At 38.3% G+C, this 27,266-nt stretch overlaps 1 protein-coding gene across 1 annotated transcript; it reads right to left on the bottom strand.

Moving 5' to 3' along the window:
* Positions 1–1,996: 1,996 nt before the first annotated feature.
* On the bottom strand, positions 1,997–26,505 carry wdr43 (WD repeat domain 43). The gene is made up of 18 exons (XM_056264351.1): positions 26,257–26,505; positions 24,605–24,739; positions 17,460–17,581; positions 17,240–17,360; positions 17,035–17,153; positions 12,121–12,223; positions 11,975–12,039; positions 11,723–11,885; positions 11,555–11,641; positions 6,181–6,306; positions 5,928–6,071; positions 5,751–5,837; positions 5,590–5,621; positions 5,443–5,506; positions 5,168–5,281; positions 4,997–5,063; positions 2,964–3,022; positions 1,997–2,877 (listed from the first exon to the last, which is right to left on the bottom strand). The coding sequence occupies exons 1-18, from the start codon at positions 26,455–26,457 to the stop codon at positions 2,731–2,733; spliced, it is 1,956 nt and encodes a 651-aa protein (XP_056120326.1). The 5' UTR covers positions 26,458–26,505; the 3' UTR covers positions 1,997–2,730.
* Between the last annotated feature and the right edge of the window lie 761 nt (positions 26,506–27,266).

Genomic DNA, 27,266 nt, shown 5'->3' with positions numbered 1-27,266 from the left:
GTGTACACATCGACGCCACCTAGTGGAGAACTCCTTGAGCGACGCTTTGATCCCACCAACTGATGTGTCTCAAAAAAACAAAAAGTAATAATATATTTAAAAGAAAAAGTAATAATATATTTAATAATATTTGTAATACATTTATATTCTAGACTCATCATAACGTAGCCTAAACTAAGATGTTTCAAGCAACATTTTTATTTTCAATGTCGATACGGCCAAGAGTCTCAAAATATTAAAATATTTCATTTTAAGTTTGATGATAACATTAACATACAGTAGGGTAGGATGGGGGAAGAGGCCCCTCTTAAGAACAATCTGGATTTACTTTTAAATTGTAACATATTGAGATATGTTTAGCATGTGCATGATGATGATGCGTCAGCTATTGTGACATTTGACATTTAGTTAGTACAACATTTCAAATATTAAAGAGGGGTAAGATGGGGTAAAATCTTACCCCAAGGGTCTAATTTTATATTTTTTTCTTCAAAATAAAAACTATAACTTTTACCCCACAAATCTAAAAACATCAGTGTGTCCACAAATAAAAAAACGTTGATATTCAACATGATACAATGTTATAAATCCCTATTCTTCAGAGACACAAAATTAGACCAATTAACCTCAACTGTTTCAGATGAAATGACAAAATTAAAAATAAAAATTTTGCGCCATCTATGGTCAGGAGAAAACAGTAAGGTGTGTGTAAATGTACCTGATATAAAATACCAGTATCTTTAGTTCTAGTTTAGCACATGCAACCACACTCATGGGGAAGACTGCTGACTTGACAGTTGTCCAGAAGACGATCATCGCCAAGCATATTCATGGAAAGTTGATTGGAAGGAAGAAGTGTGGCAGGAAAGGTGCACAAGTAACAGGGATGATAGCAGCCTTGAGAAGACTGTCAAGCAGAGTGGACTGGAGCTGGAATCAGTGCATCAAGAGCCACCACACACAGACGTCTTCAGGAAATGCCCTACAACCGTCACATTCATAGAACCAAGCCACTCCTGAACCAGTCAGAAGCGTCTAACCTGGACTAGAAGAAATAACTAGACTGTTGCACAGTGGTCCAAAATCCTCTTTTAAGATGGAAGTAAATTTTGCATTTCTTTTGGAAATCAAGGTCCCAGAGTCTGGAGAAAGAGTGGAGATGCCCAGAATCCTCCAGTAGCACCTCATTGCAGTACACTAGACACAGGGGGCGGAGTTGGATCCAGATCTAAGGGGTGGAGATGGGTAGGATTAGGGGTGGGGTTAGGGATCAGGGGGCGGAGATGGTATAGGTTTAGGTAGCCTATATGTAACGTGGGAGGAGTTGGATCTGGATCCAACTCCTCCCCCTTGATTTCGTGTTCGGCAGTGAGGACCTTGAACATTTCTGTATTGTAAATCATTTGATTGATCTTAGGACATATTCTAATATTTCGCTATACTGGATTTTTGATGAGCTGGAAGCTGTAATCATCCAAATAAAAAAATGCTAGAAATATTTTTCTTTACATGCAATAAATCTAAAATATATGAAAGTTTCACTTGTATTAAATTACCAACAAAAAAAATGAACTTCATATTCAAACCTTTTTTAGATGTACCTATACACAGAGCACCTGAGAAGAGCAACTGTATCCTAAAAACTGTAAATCACTTGTGCTGACTAGATAAAAACCATTATTGACCCAATAATTTCTTTTGGTAATGACCCAGGAATTTTCATCTTTTACATATTTTTTCAGTCATTTTTGACTACTGAATAAGCATTTATAAAAAACTATTAACATAGATTGCAATAACAAACAGAAATTTATAGCTGATGAAATCGTTTAGAGCAAAGCATAAAATTTTACAAATTCCCATTACTTTTGTAGAGCTAGAGAAATAATATATATGTATTTATTTACATGCATACAGACAGTCTTCAGGTTGATACATTTCACATCATTGCTGTCATTTAGAGCTGAGATGAGATGAAATGAATCCAAACAAGAGATGAGAACAAAGCTGTATTTATTTCATTTAAACTGTACAACAGTCGCCGATATATTGTTTGCATGAAAGGTTTTGGTTGACGCTAACTGCAACCACTGTATAATTAACGTACAACGCCTCTGGTTTTGTGTTTTTTTATATTCATGTTGTAATGGGAGAGGTTCACATTTTTTGTTCTCAAGACCAAGAACTGGGTTATGACTGCAGAGGGTGTAAAAAACCTCATCTGAAATCACACACAGGACACAGAAATCAAACATGAGAAATGACCGTGACAGAGAGAGCAATGACGACAGATAAATCAAGGATGTGAACAGAGGACAAATGTTGATGAGCATAATCATGATAAGCTCATATGCTCGGACCACCGGGACATCGGACGTCTGTTTAAGGATGCAATCGAGCAGGGGGATCGAGGGGGATTTGGTTTGGGAAACCCACAGTATCCCATTGTAGCTGGGCAACAAAACAGAGGCAGTTAGGAGGTCACAGGAAAAGTGACACGAATGGACCTCAAATGTGTGTGCTCTCTCTCCACGAGGAGCTGTCAGTCACCCAGACTGAGGGTCACATGCCCTTTATGACTGTTCTGAGAAAGACAACCACAAGTCCAGGCTGCATTGGCTATCGGAATTCTATAAAACATAACCTTTTGTTTCGTTACAATAAAATTCAACAAAATGAAAAATAAAATGAAATCATATATAAATGCAAGGGTGCTTTTTTGGGGGGGTATTATTCCTCTTCGCTTTCATTTTCAGGGTCCAGATCTGAATCACCATTTGCTTTTGATTCATCTTTCATATCTTCCTCTTCATCCTCCTCTTTGTGGTTCTTTTTGTCTTCTGTCAATTCCATTGCCGTCTCATCCTCCTCCCAGTTCTGAAAAGACAAGTCAACATGAGAGCAATCCCATAATGCCACTCTCCAAACACCCCAGAAGGAAAACCTGTGAGAGAGCATCTTACATCAGAGTCATCCTCAGGACGCCCTTCATCTCCTGAACCTTCATCCTCATCTGAAGACTCTAGAAAAAAAGGAAGTGTTTATTTATTTTTGCCATGTCAATATTCAATGCCATTTTGATGGTTAAATCAGTCGAAATGGGTACACTAATAACACTTAAAAAGGAATTAAGATTAAACTGAATACACAGAATGATAAAATATATTAAGATATTTTAGTCAGCTACTCAATAGAGGGTATGCGCATGACATCACCGTTGACCGGAATGACTGCAATTTTGCCAACTGAGTGGCAAAAAGACTGAGCAGCAGCAGTGTTTCCCCTATCATTGTTTTGGGGGGGCAGCCCGCCCCCCCAAAACGACCCCCCGCCCCCCTAAATTGCTGACGAAATCCAGTCATAAAAAGAAATTTACTGTATAACGCGGAATTTCGTGGAATTTGTCGACCTTTTGAGTAATAAATAGAAAGCAGTTCAGTATACACTTGAAATCAAATCGCGATGTAGACAAGTGTGTGTGGATATTAAACCACAAAGACAATTTAAATACGAATCCTGCTTGTTCTGTGTGAATGAATGGTGCAGCCGACGCGCAGTTTCATTTACCACACACACACACACACACTGAAGCACGTGTGACGCTTGCGCTGTTTTTTGCCTATATGAAGACACAAATGCATAAACTTCCTCTCCAGGCTCTAGATCCACTCCGAAAGTCACTTCGTGATCATTTAACCGCTTCATTTGAGAAAAACTATCATCATGACATAAACACACAAACTCAAAAGGTCTTCACGGCAACCCGTCAAAATAAAAGTTCGGTTTAACTTGACAGAAATATAACCGTTGTACAGTAGAATTTAAATATGTCCCAATGTAATAATACTAACACTAATCCAAATAAATTATCATCAAAACTGAATTTAAGGAATAATCCATGTTTTAATTTTAACAGTAAAGCTCATTGTGCAGCACGTTATTTGACAAAAAGTTTATTTAATTTCATATGATTAAAATTGATGATAAATGATAAAATTTGTGTTTTATGTCTTCATTTTATTACCAGAAAAAACACAACACAGAATTAGTGTGAAATTTTTTCATATTTTTTTTTTAAATGTTGTATACGTTTAATGATTCATAATACACTATTTCAATTAATTAGACATGCTTTTTGATTGCTAAAAAATTTACAACACGTATCCGTAACGCCCGCTCCGCAACACTAGCAGTCCCCCCCCTGAAAAAAAATCCTAGGGGAAACACTGAGCAGCATTGGTTTTCAGCGTGAATGCTGCGAAAAACACAAACCACATCTAAACCAGGAAAGAGCTTTGACAATTGACTGTATAAATAGATTAGACACAAAATCTGAGGTATTTTACAGACTGCCGAAAGCTACTGAAAAAAGCAAATGGATCAATGCAATTCACAGAAACAACTGGACTGCAACTGGACTAAATATTTATCATCTTATACTCCGCATAATTGGATGCTTTTAAATAAATACTGGGTGAAAAAAAAAACGACACAAGTTTTAGAGCTGGACAACATAATGTATATAACATTGATATAAGCGATCACCCAGACTTAGACCTACATATATTAACAAAGCGTTCACAGACAAATTTGTTTTATTTCCCCAGTGTCAAAATCAGGCACATATAAATGTCAGGAAACAATTCCTGGCTGCATGGCAATATCCATGGATCACTGAATCCTGGGTAAGTTGTAAGGAACACTATATCGAGTCCAACCTTTAGTTTAAACTGATAATCATACGTTTTCGCTGTTTCCCCTATAAATTGCAGTCACACAGCTGTTCTTTTGTCACTCAGTCCAGCTGAGGGCCGTGTTCCGGTGGGAAAGTGATGTCAATGCATACCCTCTATTAGTCTTGATTAAACTACTAATCAAGAACTATTTAAACTTCTTAAGTGATTAAACTACAATTTTATTGGTTCATTATATTTGAGTGTATTTTATTACAAAAACAAACTGCTAATGGTTACTAAAAAATAAAAGAGCTCATTACCTTCTTCATAAACCAGTTTTGCTGTGCGATCGACATCAGTTTTCTGAGAGCTGGTGCTGGTCGCCACCTAGTGGAAAAATATGCAAAAGTGAGAAAAATTTGTGTTTTCCTTCTCAGGTGAACTATCCCTTTAAGCCATTTGTTCTGGTTGCTTGTGTTTGAGCAGCTCACCTGTGACATAAGCAGGAACAATTTGCCATGAAGCCTGCTGAGTTGATGATATAACTTTACCCTGCTCTCAATCATATGGTAGATCAAGCCCAACTGAGACACTAGATCCGGCAGCTATGGGGCACAACAAGACGAACAGATCAAATGAGGAACCCCCCAAAAATGTGAGAAATATTATCTACCGTGGATACAAGACTAAATAAGCACTGGCTCAACCATTAAGATCTGGATTATGCAAATCTATTTGACAGGTATAGATGTACACACACACTTACCGAAGACAAGTATGATGCGTGTTGTGTAAGTACAGCCTTAAACCACTGAACTATAAGCAAGGCCCTGCACACAGTAAAAGAATCATGTTACAAAAAGTTGAATGCCTTAAAAACCTTAAAAAGAACCAAAAGTAAAAATATACTCACGCGAACGGATGCCCCTGCAGTCTTCTGGACAGCTAAAGAAACAACCATAAAATAATTTAAATGTATATAATATACACTAATCAAAAGTTTAGGGGTCTTTTTTTAAGATTTTTGTAGTTTGTTTAAATACCTAATACTATTTAACAGTGTCGACGACATACCTCTTCCAGCAATGGCAGGATAGCTGGGGGTGGTAACCGGGAAACAGTGTTCTTTATCAATATCTCTTTTTTGGTTTGAAATATTTTCTGTTAGAATGAATCAAATCAGAATGAGAACATGAACAGCGGTCATTGACAAAGGGCCTATGAACAGACAACAATCTGAGTGTTAATTACATTAAGGATCTTCTCGTCTTTGCTCTCTAGGCCTTGAACAAGCAGTACAGCAAAGCTGTCCGTCTGCAGGGAGGACGAGCCTTTAGCAGCACCCTTCCTGCCGCCACTCAACTCAATCTGCTCCAACCGCTCCTCGATAGACAACTAGAGTAGGATGGAGAGGTTTTTTCATATATTCAATTGAAGGAATTCCTTAATTTAATTCTTGGGTGATATAATTTAAGCATTTTACACAAATTGTCTGGAGTCTTACCTCTGTGGTACTGGCCTCTTTTTTCCTTTTCTCTGCTTCATTGGGAGTTAATTTGATTGGTGCTTTGTGTCCTGTTAGTCCTGGCATTAAAACTTTGCTCTTTTGATTAACAACTGGTGTCTTCACCTAGAAGATGATGTTCAAATTAATGCACAGTCAAACCGTTTTAAACCATTACCGTACCAGTGTTACAGAGGAAATGGGTAGTTGATTTAGTAATTTGACCATGAACTTATTTAACAATTTGATTTGAGGTTTTATTTTTCTTTACATATACACTACTGTTCAAAAGTTTGGGTTCAGGAACTTCTCTTTAAAAAAATAACAGTTTTATTCAAAGATGCATTAGTTTGAGTGACAGTAAAGACATTTACATTGTTACATAAGATTTCCCTTTCAAGTAAATGCTGTTTTTTTAAATTTCTATTCAAAGAATCTTGAAAAAAAAATGCATCCATTTCCAAAAAAATTACTGTTTTTAACACAGATAATAACAGTAAGAAATGTTTCTTGAGCAGCAAATCAGCAAAATAAAAAGATTTCTGAAGGATCATGTGACACTGGGGACTGGAGTAATGGCTGCTGAAAAGGGAGCTTTTAAATGATTAAAATGATTATATTTTAAAAGAACTATTTTTGATTAAACAAACACAGCCTTAGTGAGTATGAGACTTTTCCTTTTAAATCTTGTCGACTTTGAACTGTAGTGTACATTCATATGCTGTAACCGGATACCATTTCTTCTAAATCAGGGGTGTCCAATCCTGCTCCTGGAGCGCCACTGTCCAGCAAAGTTTAACTTTAACTCCAACTAAACACACCTGAACCAGCTAATCAAGGTTTTTCTAGGCATACTAGAAACTTCAGGCAGGTGAGTTGAGGCAAGTTAGAGCTAAGGCCCTCCAGGACCGAGATTGGACACCCCTGTTCAAAATATTTTAAAATCACCCTTTTCTTTCTTTCTTTCTTTTTGCGGTTCACTTAAATTGTTCTGCAGTGTGACAAATGTTACAAATATCTCAGGTAGACAGATTAAAGACAGGAATGTGTAATTATACAGAATCAGAAACAAAGCAGTTTTTAACCCTTTCAAATGCGAGTTTAAAATGTTCTAGCTAAGCCCCCAGAGTTAACGTATCATCTTATTTCCATGGCGCCGCGTCATGATTGTCACGAGACACTGCAGCCACAATAGCGCTGTATGACAGATGTATCGCTTTTATTCCCTTTTTCCCTCAGAATATTCACAAACCTGTAAGCCATTTTATCACCTACCTGATATTCTGATTCTCAAATACGTGCAAGTAAATGTATTTTGTCATTTAAAAACCTTTATAAGGATCATTTTAGTTGATCTATAACGAGCGATGGGCACCGCCATGTTAATTTGTGCCACAATTCAGAGAATCGGATGGGTCAGATTTACAACACGTAAATTCATCCACTTCTCCAGAAATACATGAAAGTAAGTGGCTGGTGAAGTGGGAGAATAATAGTAAACGTTATAGTTTCCTACAGGGTTCGTACACCTTTTCCAAGGTGAAATTCAAGCACTTTTCAAGCAAGTTCAAGGTCTATTTTAAAGCTTTTTCCAGCACCTTACGCCACCGTAAATTACATACCAATGCATAGTCACAAAATTATTATTTAGTGTTTTTATCACATTAAAAGAGATAATGCAATAAACAGCCAAAATGGTGTTTTGTAATAGCAGAAGGATCAGATATTTAAGCAAATCATAAGCTTTATTTTTCAAAATGTATCACTAAGTAGATAATGCTTATGAATAATACTTTTCAACTTTTTAATAATTCCATTTTAACCTAGAAGACTCAGAAAATAAATAAACTGTCTGCACACTTGAATCCTTTAAAGCAATTTTAATCGCCAAGCTTTCGGTCACAAGACCATCCTCAGGGCATGTAACCTAGAAGACTCTGACAGTGCACAGACACCTGCCTGATAAATAATTTACATTGCCAAGCCTACATTTATCTACTGGAATAGAGCAGTGTAAATATTGTGCAGTGTAAACAACCTTACAGTTGGCTACTTGTATGTAATGCACTGGGCAAACGTTTGCAGGTTTTAATTTGCGGGTAGTTAACGTTACAGTTACTGTGCTGTAACTTTGGCTATGTTCACTGCATATTCCACAAATGAAGGTGCCATAACGAACATGCAATACTAACATTACGTTATCACACCAAGTACTCTGTCACTAATGGCCCTTTCAGACAGAATATGGAATGCGCTGCGCTAAGAAACCCATTTATTTCAATGGCTTGCGCCGCGCGAGGATGTTTTGTTGCTGCGTCGACCAAAGCGGAGCGCAGCATAGGCGAGCTTGCACGCACGCTGCGGTCAAAGTAAGAATAGTTCAACTTTTGCCACTGCGCTCTGTGACGATTACTCGCGCGTCAAATAAAAACGGGGTATCCAAACAAGCGCGGAAACCGAAATGAAAATTCCGCCTACTTTTGCTCTGGGCAGTGTAGCGCAAATCACTCTGTATCTGAAGGGCTACATTTTATTTCTCTATTTAATAAACAAACTATTCAGTCAGATAGGTATTTGTTGTGAAAGAAAGTGTTAAAATTAAGCATAATCAAATTTAAGCACTTTTCAAACACAACATCAACAGGGACCAGCCAAGACCGATCACACCAGTGTGCTCGTTAGGGATGGGAGATATGGACTAAAAATGATAATCACAATATTTGTGCAAGTCGGGCACCTCACACTAGTGTTTACTGTGCGTCAAATACACTGTGCATTCATTGAGATGAACTGAAATAGTGCGCTTTACAGACCGCTTGACGGAGAGTGAAACTCAAACGCTCAGTCAGTGATCGGCGAGAGAAAATATATCTGTGTACCTACTAGGGCTGGGCGGTATGACGGTATATATCGTTACCGCGGTAGAAAATGTCAACCGTAACAGATTTTTTTATTCCGTGTATACCGCGACATGCAAATAAGTGGGCGTGGTTAACTCGCGTGCAACGTGCCTGAGACTGAAACACAGCGAATTGTAAAAAGAAACGCGTAGAAAGCAGATCAAGAGGATCCACAAAGGAATTACATTTTCTAAAGGGTTGTTGTTGTTGTTGTTAACGTGATATTTTCGGGGGGAAAGGCGCAGGCAGTCACTATAGAGCAGTGCAGCACCCAGGCTACAGATAGAGGAGTGCACGCTCGCAACGGGGAAAGCTGGACAACAACAGTTCATATATCAATATCGTAACGAATAGAAATAACCTTAAATAATGCATAGTTATCTGCATCTTTCCTTCTCTTATGTATAGTTTTTAAACACGCAAACAGTTTGCCGCCCGTGGTAATGAACATCCTGCTTGTTAAAGTGAATGTATAATCCTGTAGCCTATCTGAGGCAAAATTACTAAATATGCATTGCGAGTTATATATTTCTAACTCCAAACAATTGGCCACCGAACCAGCTGATAAAATCTTCCTTTGATTCGAAACGTGATTACAATTTGACACTCAAATTAACCGATCGCATTTTACTGATGCAGAAGACGCGCGCGTGCACACGCACTGAGTCTGAGGGAGCGCGGTGTTCACCGGGCTATGCTCAAATAATGACGCAGTTACAAGGTGTGTATAATTTAATCTAGGCTACTTTGTCAACACTAACAGTAGCTGCTGTTCGGTTTTCAAACTGCTGCTCTCCTTCTAGTCACTTCTGAACTTCTATTGATTAAAGCGCAGGGTGACAGGTTGCCAGATATCACAAAAAGAGCAAAACAAGCCCCTTAAAAACGCAGTGCAGCCTAAGCAGACATGGCAAAATGTACCGGGGAACACATTTAAACATAACTAGTATTACTATCCTACAAAATTAAAAGGAAATAACTAATTTATCATGAATAGAATAGTTCAATATAAAATATTCAGAAACTGATTGATGAAGTAAAGCATAACATGAGATTGAAAAATTATTCAGAAACACTTTGTTTAAAGTTTAATTGCACCTATGATTTGTATTTAATATCAATCAGTTGGGGGCAGTTCATCTAAAAGTTGATGAGTGTGTTTTGTTTATATTTAGCTATCTAAATAGTTTACCAAAGAAATAATTTATCAAATAAGAGAAACAGAAAACAATGTGAAGTACTTTTCATTTCTAAAGTATTTGGGTTTATTTATTATACAAAGCCCTTTTTGTCGATTTTTCTACATATATAAATAACTATATCGTGAAATATATCGTTACCGTGAAATAAAATTAGTCATACCGTGAAATAGAATTTTGGTCATACCGCCCACCCCTAGTACCTACCAGTCCCATATATTAGAGGTAGTTCCTCGTTTAGCGATAAACTCCGCCTCAGCTTCACGTAGGGGTGGGCGATTTGGCAAAAATATCATATGACGATTTTATCACGATTCTTTTTCATGTTGGTTTTACTATTTTGCAAGTGACTCTGCATTACAGCCAAACTAATGTCCCTATTTTAAAAACAAAGCCTTATAGGTAACAAAATATAAAATAAAAAAAGAATGGCAGACATTTAGGCCAAAGTGGTGAAGATAAAAATCTTGTGTACACATACACAACTTAATATACAAATGAAATAAACAGTGCTTTATTTTTTCAGCTACAGTAGGTGTATTTAACAGTAGCATTGAAGAAAGTAATTAGGCTAAATGAACAAATATGAAAATAAAACACAACATAGACTTCACTTTATAAATTATACATTTATTCTTATTAAAGCTACTATTAAAGTTCTCAGTCAAGAGTAATGTTGTTTTATTAACATTAAAGGGGTAGTTCTCCCAAAAATTAATTGTCATCATTTACTCTCAAGTTGTTTTAAACCCGAATAAGTTTGCTCAGAAAGCGCACGTTAGAACAGCGCATCAGCACGTTAATTACATGTTTAACCAGCAAGGCTTTAAAGCTCATGCAAATAATGAACTTTTGTGAACTGCAGTGTCCCGTTCCTCTGCGTTAACATTTGATGTGAATATACATCGTGTTGTACAGTATGTTGAGACGGAGGTGCCAGAACTGCAACTGATAGAAGGCACAATACTACGATATTTCTTCAAAAGCAGATCGTGGAGACATTTTAATCGTCCACGATCAAACACCGCGATATTGCACACCCCTAGCTTCACGTCTACCTTCCACCATAGTTGTTTTCACTCTGCATATGAGCTGCGAATGGGTCCCAAACAGAAATACATCATCAAGAAGGCTTTATCGCTATTATCACGAGAAGACTAATTCTTGTCGTGAGGAGAATTTTTACCGGTATATCGCAAACAATAATATATCCCCTATTCCTTGTGATCGTATGCATTTGAACATGTAACAAAGCATTTATTGATGGCGTCTTACCTTGGAGACAGCCATGTCTACAGAGAGAGAAAGTGTGGAAAGTACATCTCGGACTAAGCACGCATGTCTTTCTGACGTGTTAAATGGCTGTGGGAAGAGACGGAATGTTAGAAAATTGACCAATTGAATAACCCACTTAAATCAATGATCAATTTCTGCTGAACTTACAGTTTTCTCCATGACAGGCTGCAGGTGATGTCCGTATGCCAGCTTTAGGTTCTGTCTGTCTGCACACAAAGCTGCTGCGAGCAGAGGCACTGGGACAGGTGAGTCTCCCTTCATAGTGGACACCTGCAGTGAGCACACTGGTGACAGTGGCTTCTTACATATCCTGAGGAAGAAAAATATGAACATGAGCTTCACAGAACTGGTTTAAAGCATAACCATTCACAATGATAAATAGAGGATGGACAGACTCACCCATTCAGAAAGTGCTCAAAGAGATGAAGCTGACCATCCTTACACACCACTGCTAACCTCATAGCCTGAGAAACATACAGAGAGGTGTCAAAACCCAAGCACATAACTCCAATCATGGATAATGATTAAGCCCATTAAATCCTCACCTCCTCTTTGTGGCTGGATGTCTGAAGATCTATGTGTTGCGGTTCATCTGTCAGAGTAAATGACACCACAGAGTTCTTGTCCTTGCCATCTGACCTCACCTGCCTGAGGAGCACAGAAGGAACTAAATCAGACATCATTTTATTGAGCCTCAGATTTCTATGAGCTTTTTTTTTTTTTTACAATATCATGAATCAGCTGTCTTAATTGTATTGTTTTGGTTGAAGGGTTAGTTCACCCAAAAATGAAAATTTGCCCATGATTTACACACCCTGAAGCCATCCTAGGTGTTTATGACATTCTTCTTTCAGACGAAATCAATCGGAGTTATATTAAAAAATGTCCTGTCTCCAAGCTTTATAATGGGAGTGAATGGCTGGTGAAAATTTGAAGCCTAAAAAAAGTGCATCGATGCATTATATAAAAGTAATCAATATGGCTCCAGGGGATTAATTAAGGCCTTCTGAAGTGAAGCCATTGTTTGTGTAAGGAAAACACCCATATTTAAAACTTTATAAACTATAATCACTGGCTTCCGACAGACGGCCGTACGCATCGATTTATGGTGGAAGACCAACTCCTGACCCGACGCACTACGTAATGACAAACGCAGAAGCTCAGAGGAAAGAGCAAAACAAAACCCCAGTCGCGAATTCGAAATTTTGAAGATAATATATAATCAGACCTGCAAACTCCTCAGAGTAAGAAAGGTGACAGTGTTGGGGGGGGGGGACATTGTTCTCAACAACAATGTCTTAACGATGTTGTGGAGCTGCAATATGGCTTCTATATGTTGCAATATGGTTGCTGGGTAGCTTTAAACGGTTGCTAGGGTGACGTGGTTACACAGTTACATGTTGTTCTGGATGAACACTATACTGTATATATAATTATCATAGGATTGGCAAAGGAGAAAAGGCAGTAAAATATAAATGAAACATGATGAGCAATACATTTGTTACTGTATTTATTCTTTGTTAATAAAAATACAGCTGTTCGTTGTTTGTTCATATTACTTCACAGTGCATTAGGCTAACTAATGTTAACAAATAGAACTTTTAATTGTAATAAGGCTAATAGTAAATAGTGAAATTAACATTACCAAAGATTAATAAATGCTATTTATTTATAAAGATTAAGAAGTGCAGTTTATGAATAGTTAATATTAACTAGTGTGGTGTTATCAATTTGTTATACACCGATTCAGATCTCTTTTGAAGAGACAGATGTTGGACAGATCAGTTATTTTAACCATTCATAAAAGTAAATCGGTTCAAATGAGTCATAGTTCGCGAATCGGACGTGCCATTAGCTGACACACACGGCACGCGTTGTGTGATTATCCCAGCAGATAAGGACATCGCACAAGATTTGTCTCAACTCTCAACACAGAAAACATTTAATCACTGGATAGGTTTTTTGTTTATTGAAAATGTGGTTTATGTCAGCTGAATGTGCGGAACGCTTTTCAGAGAGGATAGGGCAATTTTAGCAGGCTGCAATTCACACCCAGCGGTAATTCAGGAAAAAAAATCTCCACGTGAAACTTTGGTCTTTTGATCTTTTACTATCGTGTCAATTCTCAATAGATTTTGATTAATATGCGCGATGGAGGGAGAGCAAGGCAGTTTGAATACAGTGAGAGTGTACGCGTCTCTCTCTCTCTCTCTCTCTCTCTCTCTCTCTCTCTCTCTCTCTCTCTCTCTCTCTCTCTCTACGAGCGCAGCATAACAAAGCGGTAGCTAACGTTAATTGAATCAAGCAAACAACTAGCTGTTGTTTTTGCTCCAAAAAAGCTTGATTTACCTCGAATTTCACATAAGATTCCTTCACGTTATGAGTTTCCATCAGACTCGCGTGGTAGCCAGGTGTCTCATCCAATGGCGATTCTGACGCAAGTGCTAAGATTCCGATTGGCCAAGAGAAAAAGTACTAAGATTCCAATTGGCCCAGAGAAATGTCAATTATAAGAATTATCCAATAATGTTTCGCAATTCTAGCCTGGGTGCAGATTTAGGTGCAGCCTACACCAACACCCCCCACCCCACACAAAAAAAAAACTCTCCGGTTCTACGCGATTCACGTGAATGACCCAATTGACCAAGAAAACGGCGATTATCGCCGAAAAGCGACAAGTTTGCAGGTCTGATAATTGTATATAATAGAAGAGGAGCTTCAGTTTGTTGCACAGCCCTATTTGTTTAAACCGCGAGAGCCGCCTAAGCTTACGATACTCCTATGTCATACGCATCACTGGTTACTCTTGTGACGCAAGTCGACTTGCGTAGTATGCTTACAGTCGTCTGGCGGAAGCTAGTTATTTTAGATTATAAAGTTATAAATATGGGTATTTTTCTTACAAAAACATGGCTCCTCTTCATAAGGCCTTTATTAACTACCACTAGCCGTGTGGAGTATTTTTGTATAATGGATAGATTAAGTTTTTTTGGGCTTCAAATTTTCACCAGCCATTCACTCCCATTTTAAAGCTTGGATTAGCCCATTTTTTTTATATAACTATTTGTCTGAAAGAAGAATGTCATGTACACCTGGGATGGCTTGAGGGTGAGCAAATTATGAGGTAATTTAACATTTTTGGGTAAACTATCCCTTTAATATTGTAATCACAATATTAAAATCCCACTATTATTAGTAGGGATGCACCGACACCATTTTTTCAGAACAGATACCAAAAATTCTGAGTACTGTGATAAAAAAAAAGGTAGAATTTCAATACCCGTGTGTTGAACTGATAATTACTGTTTTGGGTGTTAAACATTATTATAAAGAAAAACAACAAATAAAAAAATTATGATCATAATCAATGACAAAATACGATTATAAACTAGATTAGTGGAAAATTCAGCAACAAAAGTTACTCTAGAAAAATCCTGAGTGCACAATAATTGTATTAAATCTAAACATTTAGTGGAGATGGAGAACAAATAAAAGTGAATAAGTGTAGCACTAAATCTGGTCAAATGTTACATTGTAATTGTATTGTTGTAAAATACATTCATGAAAACCAAGTAAATATATTTATATATAATATATCTTTCATTGCACAAAAGTGTTATAATATGAAAGGAGCAAGATCAAGTAATTTTATGCAAAACCATAGACCTTTATCTACAGATCAAGTATAATAGGAACACTGAATCATCTTAGGGAGAGTTTCATCATGGTGACCATCATAACCGAACGCGACACGCTGTTTTGAGTGCTGAATGGAGAATGACAGCCGCAGCGGAGTGAGGGAAGCACTGACCTGAACTTGAATTTAACGACTTCAATATTCATCTCTATGTCACATTAAACTATGGAATGGCTTAACATAATATAGTGCACAAAAAGTTGATGGTGCTTTATAACGTTTTTGTGCCTTTTGTGAGGCTTAACACAGAATAGTATACGCACAATATCGTATTTGGATCGGTCCCATCTGGGGTGCGTTTCCCAAAAGCATCATTAGCCAACTATGGTCGCAAGTTCCGTTGTTATCAGCATAGTTCAACAAGTCAGTGTTTCCCGAAACCAGTTCCAGCGAACATTCGAAAACAGCATCGCAAAGTTGTGTGGTTGGAACGACAGCTCTCGACCTGTGGTTAGAAGCATTGTTTCTTGTTTGCATGACATGTGGACTCAATAAAACCTTATCTTGAGCACAATAAGCAAGCTGACATTCAGTACAATCGGTGTCTTTTATTTAGAATACAAATGTCATTTACGTCTTAGTTTGTCAAGAGATTTAAATTGTCGTTTTTTTACGTGCTTTACTACGCAAGAATGAGCCTAGATAGAACCTGGAAATAAATCAAAATAACTGAGAAAAATTAGAAAAAGTCCTCAGATGCCATGTCCGTAATTTATAGCAAAACATCTAGCATTAATTCGATCTGAAACATTCATTAAAAGTAGTTCCTTACTTCCTTACAGAGCATGCCACACAACTCCTTGTCCAAGCACTTGTTTTATCCAGACTGGACTATTGTAATGCTCTCCTGGCTGGTCTTCCAGCTTGCTCTGTCAAACCTCTACAATTGATCCAGAATGCTGCAGCCAGAGTAGTCTTCAATGAGCCGAAGAGAGCACACGTCACTCCTCTCCTCACACAATTGCACTGGTTGCCAGTTGCCGCTCGCATTAAATTCAAGGCACTGACGTTTGCCTACAGAACAACCACTGGCACTGCTCCCTCTTACCTAAACTCATTACTCCAGACTTATGTGCCATCCAGAAACCTGCGCTCTGCTAGCGAATGTCGTCTTGTGGTACCATCTCAAAGAGGCACAAAATCTCTTTCTCGGACCTTTACCATGGCTGTTCCCTGTTGGTGGAATGATCTGCCTAACTCAACCAGAGCTTCTGAGTCAGTAGCCACTTTCAAGAAACTGCTGAAGACATATCTTTTTCGGCAGCACTTGATTCAGTAGAATTAACACTTTCTCTTCTATTCTATATAAAAAAAAAAAAAAAACGCACTAAAATTAAACTGAGAGGGGTTATAGCACTTACGTATTGTTGTCCTACTGTTAGTTTAACTGCTTCTATTGTTCTCATTTGTAAGTCGCTTTGGATAAAAGCGTCTGCTAAATGAATAAATGTAAATGTAAATGTAGTTATTACTCCACCACCTGTGTGACATCATTAACCAATGTGGTTGAACGACGATCCGGTTTCGGGAATCAGTCGTGACTAGCTAGTTGATTTCTTCAACGATGCATCGTACTATGGTAGTTAAATAGCGAGTTACCTCGTTGTACGGGAAACGCACCCCTGTGTCGAATGTCGAAATTGGGATCGGCGCATCCCTAATTATTAGATAGGCCAAATTGTAATAACTGTACACCAACCATAAATGATCATTATGGGTTTATCTCTGTGTGCTATGGTTAGCTAGTAAAGGTGTAACGTACCACACACTCAGGAGCCTGTCGTGAGCAGCTCCTGACAGAAAGTACATCCCATTGCTGTCTGGGGGTCGTGTTGTGGCGAAGCAGAGAGTTGTTACCATGGTAGAGTGACCTGTGAATTTCTGCAAATTTGGGAGGTATTGTTAAATCCGAAACTTTTCTGTTTTTATTTACCCGTGGCTGCTAATAGCATAGAGGTCAGACTCACCCTGTACACTTCCTTAGTCTCCAGGTTCCACATCTTGATGATCATTCCTGCCGAGAGCAGCAGCTTTCCATCTGGACTTATACACAGGCTGCTGACGGCTGATCTGTCTGCCTTCCATTTGCTGAACACAGAACATGTTTGCTTGTAAATTAGATGCACAAAATTATTACATTGAATAAAACCAGAGGAACATCCAACACAAATAACTGCACACACTTACCAACTAACTTTTCCTTTCTGCAGGTCCCATTCGGCTATGTGCGTGTCATCTGAGCCACTGTATAACACAGAGTCCTCTGGATGCCACTGGACGCTGTTGACTGGTCCACTGTGTTCTCCATCCTGAAAGGATAAGACACCATTAAACATTCTTAATTTCACCTAAATTAACAGAAATCACTCGTGTCTTTTTTAGTTAGGTGAACTACTTTCTCCCCTGGGTATTACAAACCTATGGAAGTAACGTGTGCTGTTTGCTTGCCATTTTCAAGTCCACTGTAGTTCACCAAACTTCCCTTAAAGGGATAGTTCACCCATAAATTAAAAATTATCATCAACTACTCACACTCATGTCATTCCAAACCTATAAGACTTATTTACCTTTGGAACACAAATTAAGATATTTTTAATAAAATGACAGTCTATTCGCCCAAAATTCTGATGCTTAAAACATTTATAAAGACATAAAATAAATCCATATGAATCAAGTGGTTTAATGGAAGTCTTCTAAAGAGACACAATTGCTTTGTGAATGAGTCTAAATTTAATCTATTCATCATATAATCACATATAAACTTTGATCAGCGAAAAAATACATAGATCACTCAAAAGTGGCAAACGGAAGCTCAACTAAATTTTCTATAGTTTATGATTTGAAGTAGGGCTGCACGATATATATAGAAAAATAATCGTTATCGCGATAATAGTATATGCGATATCCGTATCGCAGAGAGGTCTGATAAATTACATGTGCCAAGCATTTGTGTGTTGCGTGCATGCATAGGTTGTTTATCCAAATTCGACCAATCAAATGGGGCCTTACAATCTTTATACCCGCCTCCCCAGTAGGTGCTGTTATGCTATTGGCTAGATCGGGCCCAAAGGGGAACCTAGTGGCTCAGAGCAGAGAGTGGAAAATAAAAACTAATGGCGAGAGTAGAGACAAGTGAGGAAAATGACAACACCAAAGAACCTGTGCCTAAAAAGAACTGTACGTCTGAAATATGGCAATATTTTGGCTTCAATAGAGAAGTGTCACAAATGCAGGTACTGTGTAAGGGGTCGTTCACATATCGCGTCTAAAAACGACTGGAAAGCGCAGCCGCACCGCTATCTCCTTTCCACAAGCGCTTGCGTCTGTCGTTGCTATGCAACCATGAGCTGCGCTGAGGGCTTTCCATGATGACGAATAAGTATCAGCAAAGGATTAGTTGATTTCTAGCCCTTGTATTAGCTTTACTTCTAGATATATTTATGGAGATGAGAAACAAAAACCCGCCCTGTACAGCTATGATCAGCTGTTCGGGCCGAGCTTTCGATGTTGTTACGAAACGGCCGAAGCTGATCGTTGGTTTTTGTCACATGACCTGCGGTAAGCTTGCGGCATTCTGAAAAGTTAAGATGTTCTCATCTCGTCGCGGCATAGGCGGGCCTGCAAAAATGTGCTTCCATTGAGCGTGCTTGCCGCGCGCCTGTATTTGAAATAACGAATTTGCACGCACAAAAAGCGCGAGGTGAACATAAGTGACGTGTCACTAAGTCGTGCGGAAAAAATTCTGCCCACGTCGAGAGGAAACTAATCTCCAGTCATCTGAAACGCAACCTCAGGGAGCTATATGAAGACTTCAAAAAGTGTAAGCCCACATCTACCAAAACTGCTAACGAAATGCCAAGTAACAATAACAGAGTCTCACAGACAACCATTACCGTATTTTCCGCAATATAAGGCGCACTTAAAAGCCTTTAACTTTCTCAAAAAACGGCAGTGCGCCTTATAATCCGGAGCGCCTTATATATGGATGGTGAACACACGTTCACCAAGACGGGGAGACAGCGCCGGGCGACTTACGCCACTATCTGCCAATGGATCGTGGATGCCTGGGCTGATATATCAGTCTCAACTGTGATCCGAGCTTTCACGAAGGCAGGAATAATCTCTTTATTCAACCAGCTCACATACCCGTATTTACTTCCTGTTTTCGGTCGAAGTCCACAGTAGTTGATTGTCGAGTTCGCGTGCGCGATCAAACCTCCTCCGTGTGTTCAACATCTGATTCGGATGAACTATCCATTTGAGCTGATATTCTCAGAACACCACACAGCACCGTCATCGGCTGACAGCTGACAGTCTGAGTCTCCACTGTTGCTTAGTTACCAATGATCGCGCGCGCACTCGACAATCGCCTACTGTGGACTTCGACCGAAAACGTGAAGAAAATACGGGTATGTGAGCTGGCTGAATAAACATCATTTTTATTCATATCTTTCACATTTACTGCAGTCAGATTCACCGTGTTCACTCACATGGCTGTGCAGTTGTAATGACACATTAAGGTTGTTAAAAGGCTAAAAGCAGGTTTAAAACTTGTCCCGTTTAAGTCAACAGGGTGCGAATTTTAAAAAGAGGATAACACTGTCGGTTTTTGTCGTTGTTATCTGTAACTGACAGCACTCCAAATTTACAAAAAAAATGAGCTTAATGTTAAAATTGACCGGAGTTCTCCTTCAACGTTTGAACAACGTTACCATGGGAGTGAACGGAGTTGTCAGAACGCTTAATAAAGTTTGACTTTGTCTGACTGTTTTGTTGACATTCCCTTTAGCACATCTAGTGGATGCATAATGTAAACCCAGTCAAACGTTTGACTGCAGTATTTTATGCGCCTTATAATCCGGTGCGCCCTATATATGAAAAATGTTCTAAAATAGGTCATTCATTGAAGGTGCACCTTATAATACGGTGCACCTTATAGTGTGGAAAATACGGTAATCAAAGTTTTGCAAGTGTAAACTGATATTCTTCGGAAGATCAGAAGAATATCTTTTAGCCTACTTGTTTATTTTAGTATGATCATTACATATATAAATGATTTTTTTTTTTTAAAAGCTTAATAAAAATAGCATTTCTCTAGGGAAATGTTATATCGCAAGAAATATCGTTATCGCAACACTCATCGCATATCACATATTTTCCCAGTATCGTGGAGCCCTAATTTGAAGCAAGTTTTGGTTGAATAGACTTTCAATGGATTGACAGGAATCTCTCGGATTTCATTGAAAATATCTTCATCTGTGTTCCAAAGAACGAAAGTCTTATGGATTTGGAATAGGGATGTCAATTTACACAAATTCCCATGTTCGATCGTCGTTTAAATTAAAGGTGCATTGCGCAACATTATATGTTAAAAATACCCGTTTTTCTAACCCATCCATGCTTAAACAATTGCCTGATGGGCTGAATGAGCCCTTCTCTTATCACTGCGATTGCCTCTATAATCCTGTACAGTAAAATAAATAAGAGGGATTCGGGCCGGAACGTGAGACTTGGCGTGACGTCATGCGCGTTCACGCTCCCCTGGCTATGTCTGGCAGGTTTGTGTATTCGCCGCCATTCTCCGTATTAGCGAAGACAACTCGAGCGACAAAACTTCAGTCAACTTTCGACAAAAGTAGAAGATGGATTCAAAGAGACCGGCTTGTAGTTCATAAACCCCAACACAAACTCCACGCAAAAAGACAGTAAGGCCGTGTGTCCACCAAAGCGTTTTTAGGCAGCTGAAAACGCTTGACGCTCTGCTGAAAACGCCTAGCTGTGGGCGCTTGAGCATTTGGCAGCACAGCGTTTTTTCCGTTGAGACGTTTCGTTGCTATGATACAGAATATCCGCAGCACAGTTTACTTGAAACTGATTTCGCAGATAATTTGTTTCATGCTGAAAATTTATTTTTCATCCATTTTGTTCGGTTAGCTCTCTTGGTTGATGTCGTTGTACAGAAAGAATGTTGTGACAGTTGGTCGGTGTGGTAGTAGTCCCGCCCCTCCTCCACTGTGATTGGACGGCTGCGTTTTATCCAAAGTTGAACATTTTTCAACTCGGGCATGTCGGAGAATAGCACGCACACGCATAAAAAACACACCGCGAGCAGGCATGTGGAGAATACGCGGACACGCGCTTCACACTGTGAGCGTGCTGCGGGCACCCAAAAGATTGTTTGACTATCAATAATCCCTAACATCACTCATTTTTTAAAATTATTTTATAGGTGAAAACAGACTTAAGGAACAGGCTCCAGGGGTACCATTTAGCAGCATATATGCTCAGCATCAGGGGTGTGTGTTGTTTGGACAGACCTGCCCCCACTGCTAAAAACATCCTAAAAGAAACACTGTAACTCTTCTCATTTTAACTTTTCTGAAACATTAACCAAGATGGCCTAGTATTGTTGTTGATATGAGTCTGTGTTGTCTAGTATTTTCACCGTTTTCTTAAAAGTTAACATAATCTGACTGAGGAATCTTAGACAAGTAAATATTGTTGTGGTCAAATGTAAATTAACTTGTGCCTATTTAACTTTATTCAAAAATTATTATTTAATTCTGCAATTTTCCTTCATTAGCGATTATCATCAATTTGATTACACAGATAGGCTACTAATTAAACTAAACAGCTAGACAATGGCATCTCTGAATTCAATAATGACATGCCTTTAACTGAAAATTGAATGTTTAATCTTATTATTATACATTACTGACACTATCCTCCAATTTGATACTGTTAAGTGCTTTTTTGTTACAGTATATTTTAGTCTTTGATAACAGTAGGTAATAAAAATACAACGGATCATGTTAGCTCTGGTCCAATTAAAAAATAAACAAATAGAACTCAGGACATTTTTGTTCATGTAAAATATACCTCATTGTCATGTTCTAGACTTGTTATATTTAGCTTTAAATACAAAAAATACCCCCTTAATATTGTGGCAATTTTTTTCTCTGTGGTATCGAAAATCGATATTTTTCAAGGTATCGTATTAAAGTTAGAAATTCTAGTATCGTGACAACACTAGCATGCACTGAATGAAAAAACGGTAAACTGAAGCCCTTTGCTAGCACGTTACTGAAGCCCTTTGCTAGCACGTTACTTAAAGAAATGAATCCTACAAGAGACAATCAGATACATACAAAATAAACATATTACAATTTATATCTGCACAAAATGACACGAATGTACAAGTGAACTTGAACTAATTTACATTCTATTCAGAATGTGTGACTCATGTTGTGGCGCTCTTGGAGCAACGCGATGAAACACGGCAAGTAAACCCAAAAAATTAAATAACCCAAATGTTTTATTACAATATTGTTCTCTTTAAAATGTAATACGATGTAATAATTATGTAATACGACAGTTCCAATCATAGTCATTAGTTGTGCATTGCTGTTTGAGCAGCATGCCCTGAAATGGATCACCGGTGCTTTTTATACAGCGTTAATTCTCAACCAAATGCACCCTATATGAGATAAATCAGATATAGATAGGCCTACACAAAATAAACAATATTACAACTTACATTTGCACAAAACAAAAGGACAAAAGGCTGCGAATGAACACGCAAACTTAGTCGTGATGAAGATGTATCTAGTTGTAAACTGGTCCCAAACATAACTCTGTACTGCTCGCTTAATTTTTCCTCGTGTCTGCTATAAAAGATTCGAGGTTGAGCAGCACACGCACAAACCTGCTTAATCGACGATCGTTTTATTGATTTAACGTATTAACAACAATTAATCGATCGTTGATTAATCGTTAACATCCCTAGTTTGGAAGGACATGAGGCTGAGTAATTGATGACAATTCTCATTTTTGGGTGAACTAACTAGAGATGCATCAATTACAATTTTCTAGGCCGATTACGATTTCCAATTCTTCAGAGTTTGACGTGCCGATACCGATTTTAGCCGATTCCGATTTCATTTTTTCTAACCACTTCACAGCACAAACAAATATTTATTTTCTCTCTTTTCTTTAGTAGAACATTTTACATAGAACATTTTTGATAAAAATAGGACTATATAAATTACTCCTGGTGTGGGAAATTCACACATCTAAAGTGCAGTGTTATGGAAGAACCATTTCCTTCTTTTCACATCCAATATCCAACTAAAAAAATGTGTTCATTTCAAAAAGAAAATTCATTTTCTTTTCTGACATAGGCTATACTCCAGTTCTTGTTAAAACACACCAGACATGCAAATTCTGTGTATTTTGGGAACTTTTGTGTGAAATCATATTTATTTTGTCCATCAAAAGTGTGCTTTCAGTTTAATGGAGCGTGAGCAGTGCAGCAAAAATAGATTCTGCACCGAAACCCACGTTTCACCGCTGCTCCCGGTGTGAATGCACTCATTGATTTACATGCATGCCGGGAATAATATGCGCTGCATGTGCACGTGTGATTTGATGCATTTGACCGGCATATGTCAGACTGACCGGCCGGTCGCCGATCATGTGAAAATCGGCGAATTCCGTAGCCTGACTTCGTCATACTCATATTCTAGTCAGAATGTGAGTCTGATACTGCTCCATAGGGCTTTGATTATGAGGTGTGTCTTAACCGAACCAGGAAAAAAAAAAACTCTGCACTCAATTGGATAGACCTACAACCAATCAGAGCAACGCAGTAAGTGTTTTTTTTATGAGCTACGCAAAGTTGTCAACAGAACTACACGCACGCTGGAAGAAGTAGTAAAATAACGAGTGTTGCTTCTTTAACTTGGTCCTCCATGAGTGCGACCAAAGGAGAAACCACAACGACCACAGGGTTTTCATTGCGTCCCATCTTCTTAGCGACCATCGGAGCCAGCTGATAAAATAAACTTTTGCCGAATCCCGAAGGAAGGACGGCAAACATCTTTCCGATCGACAAATGCCTTGATTGCAGTTCTCTGTTCGTCTTTTAAAATGAATGCGCTGTCGATTTCTTTTACAACAGACGCGATGGCGGAATCTATACATCTCAATTCTCCAGCTGCAGTCATCTTTGAGGGAAACCAGTTCAACCCAAGCGCTCTTTGATAACGTGATGATTACGTAACTGCAGATCATCTGTCCATCATCGTATAAAGCCCACCCTGGCAATTTGATTGGCCCGACTAATTCTGAACCGATCATAATTACTCCTCAATGGATCGAGTGCAGACCGAACTTCCCGACCAAAAAATGTTGTGGGCGGGGATCGGGCTGGTATCCAGGCTACCAATTCCGGTCACCAGCCGATCAATCGGTGCATCTCTAGAACTAACCCTTTAAATCTTTGAGATGCATTGGCCAAATATCATAATGACCAGCTGTTGGTGAATTCTTACCAGAGTGCAATGCAGGTCTCCCTTCACTGTGCTGTAGATGAGGACAGACCCAACAGCAGTGCCCAGAGCCAACAGATCTGTCTGCTCAACTGCCGACCCGGCCTCACATTTCCTCCTCTTCCTCTGTGGAACATCCTAAAGTGCACACACATAAAAAGAAAAAGAAAATTATTACCATTAATTCTGCCTTTTAGGAAAGTCCAACAGGAAAAAAAATTCATTTGTTATTTAATTATGAATAATATTTAAACATTTCTTACTGGACATTGTTTACCCAGTCATTTCCATTAAAAAGACTTTAATGTATGTAACCTATCGAGAGCTGTTTTAACATTACTAGCAAATAATCAAAATACTAGTGACAAGTTCTCAATTTCACTAGAAAATTCATTTGATACTGGTAAATAAAAACTAGCCTGTTTTGTTACTGGTGACAAACTATTTATTAAGTTTTAATAAGGACTATTTATTAAGTATTAAAAATGATATCTAGCTACCAGTAATGGGCTATTATCCATTATATAGGTACTAGGATCCATGTGCACTAGGAAACTGGAGCAGTTATGAATAACCACTTGCAGTTACAACTAAAGTACTATTAATAGTTAATAAGTAGTAAACCCACAGGTACAAAGCTAAAAAAGAAAACATACTATCAATCAATCAATCAACTTTTATGTATATAGCACAATAAAAGCAACAGTAGCTTGCCATTGTGCTGTACAACAAGATGCATATCTAAAAAACAAGACAGACCGCAAAACAGATGATAAAGGGAGTGTACATCGAAAACACCAATCAGAAAATTCAACATTAAAATCAAGGACAGTTGTAAGCCTGTGAGTACTAGTAAGTTAGTGTTTGATATCTGAATCACAAACAGAAAAGAACTTCAAGTCAAACATTTAACATTTGTTACTAGTAACAATGGAAGAGTTACTTGTCAAAGATGTTTAAGCCCAACTTTCTCCAACACTAGCTAGAATCAACTACCCTGACGGTCCGCGTGTTACTATATATATCAGTTTGACAGAAAGACTGATTTCTGATAGACACTTTACAAACAGCATCAAGAGAAAGTTCACGAGTGAGGGTTGTGCAGCCATGTGACCATGTGCTAGATTGCTAAAGTACATTTACATACAACACTGGTCATTTAAACTACACAAAAATAAGTAACACACTAAAAGAGATGTTGACATGTTTTTTTTAGTTATAAAATAAATAGCAGGGAATCATCACTTTAGCCAACATCAACTTATTAGCCTACGTTACGTTATTAGCCACAGACAACCAACCGAAGACTATAACAATGTTTACGAGCCCCAATATGCGCATGTAGCTGAACTTCTGGAATCAGTGTAGTGATTTTAAAGGTTTTATGTTGAGAACATATGTGAGTTTAGTGTTGCATCTGCGCGTCTCGCGGCCTGCGTCTGAACATGTGCCACACGCAACATGTGCGCAGCGCACTCCACGAGCGCAGCTCTAAAGCACCCAGTAAATTACATTGTCAAATTATCAGTGTTCAGTTTTATGATCATATGCTGGGTAAATACAGTCAAAGCGACCCGAAGACTCTGCAACGGTGCACTGCGATCCAACAGGCCGCATCCCCCGACTGAACCCCGAACACTGTGTGTTAACGTTACCTGAACTGCTCGGCACGGTCCCCATGTCACACAGGTACAGGCTGCGCTCAGGTGCGCGGAAGGCACGTATTCCTGTTGTAGAGTTTTGCTCTCGGTATTCCAAATCCGTAGTCTCCCGTCCTGTGCGCAGAGAGCCAGAAACTGTTGTGATTTGGGGCTAAAGGCGCAGGGAAGCGCAGATCGGCCTCCGTCCGCCGCCATCTTAGCAGTCCGCGTGTGTCCGTCTGCTTCACGGGAAACACGTGTGAGAGAAAATTCCAAAGTGCACATGCGCAGCTGCACAGGCGCTACGAAAACGCTAATTGGCCCTCCTGGGTTCTGTGGGCGTGCCATTGTTTTTACCCAACCACAGACGGACGCGGAAGTTTCATACTCGAATTTTGTTATAGTGGAAGTTGAATTATCTTCTTTGTTATCATCAAATGCAATTTTCATTTGCTTTCTATAACTGAAATGAATGCGCGTTACTACATAGTGCCTAAGTTAAGTATATTTCATTTTAAATTGTATTTATATGTATTTACTAACTGTAACAGAAAATATAAAAACTATAACTGTTACAGAAAAAATAGACATCTAATCAAAATTCTCATTCTGTAACATATAATGGAAACGGTTACACATTTATTTTGTACATGTAATTATTCTAAATAATTATGGGTCATATCATGTCATGTGTCTTCATGTATAGGCTATTTAGCATTTAAATAGCCTATACTAACATGTATGTGCATTTAACAAATAATTCCAATAACGTTCTATTTAAAAAAGCTTAATTTATTTTATTGAAATATGATACATGTACGTTTATAAACGAGTACAATAATTTGTTTATGTTGCTGCAAAGATTTTTTTTTGTATTACCTGGTAACACTTTACGATAAGGTTTCATTAGGTAACATTAGTTAACTACTTTAGTTAACATGAACTAAGAATTAACAATTCTTCTACAGCATTAATAATCTTAGTTCATGTTAATTTCAACATTTATTAATTGCCTACTTCAAAAT

This window comes from Rhinichthys klamathensis, unplaced genomic scaffold, assembly GCF_029890125.1.
Source record: "Rhinichthys klamathensis goyatoka isolate OS25496 unplaced genomic scaffold, OSU_Roscu_1.1 h1tg000220l_1, whole genome shotgun sequence".
NCBI lineage: Eukaryota > Metazoa > Chordata > Actinopteri > Cypriniformes > Leuciscidae > Rhinichthys > Rhinichthys klamathensis.
The sequence above is the reverse complement of the archived record's forward strand: the minus strand, read 5'-3'. Positions and strand labels throughout refer to the sequence as shown.

What these genes read in the sequence shown, in the direction of transcription:
- wdr43 (XM_056264351.1), bottom strand. Translation starts at nt 26,457, where the DNA reads ATGGCGGCGGACGGAGGCCGATCTGCGCTTCCCTGCGCCTTTAGCCCC. An exon ending in AGCCTGTCATGGAGAAAACT is followed by an intron (nt 11,642 to 11,722) that starts GTAAGTTCAGCA and finishes CTCTTCCCACAG; the next exon opens with CCATTTAACACGTCAGAAAG. An exon ending in AAGAGGCCAGTACCACAGAG is followed by an intron (nt 6,072 to 6,180) that starts GTAAGACTCCAG and finishes ATCCTACTCTAG; the next exon opens with TTGTCTATCGAGGAGCGGTT.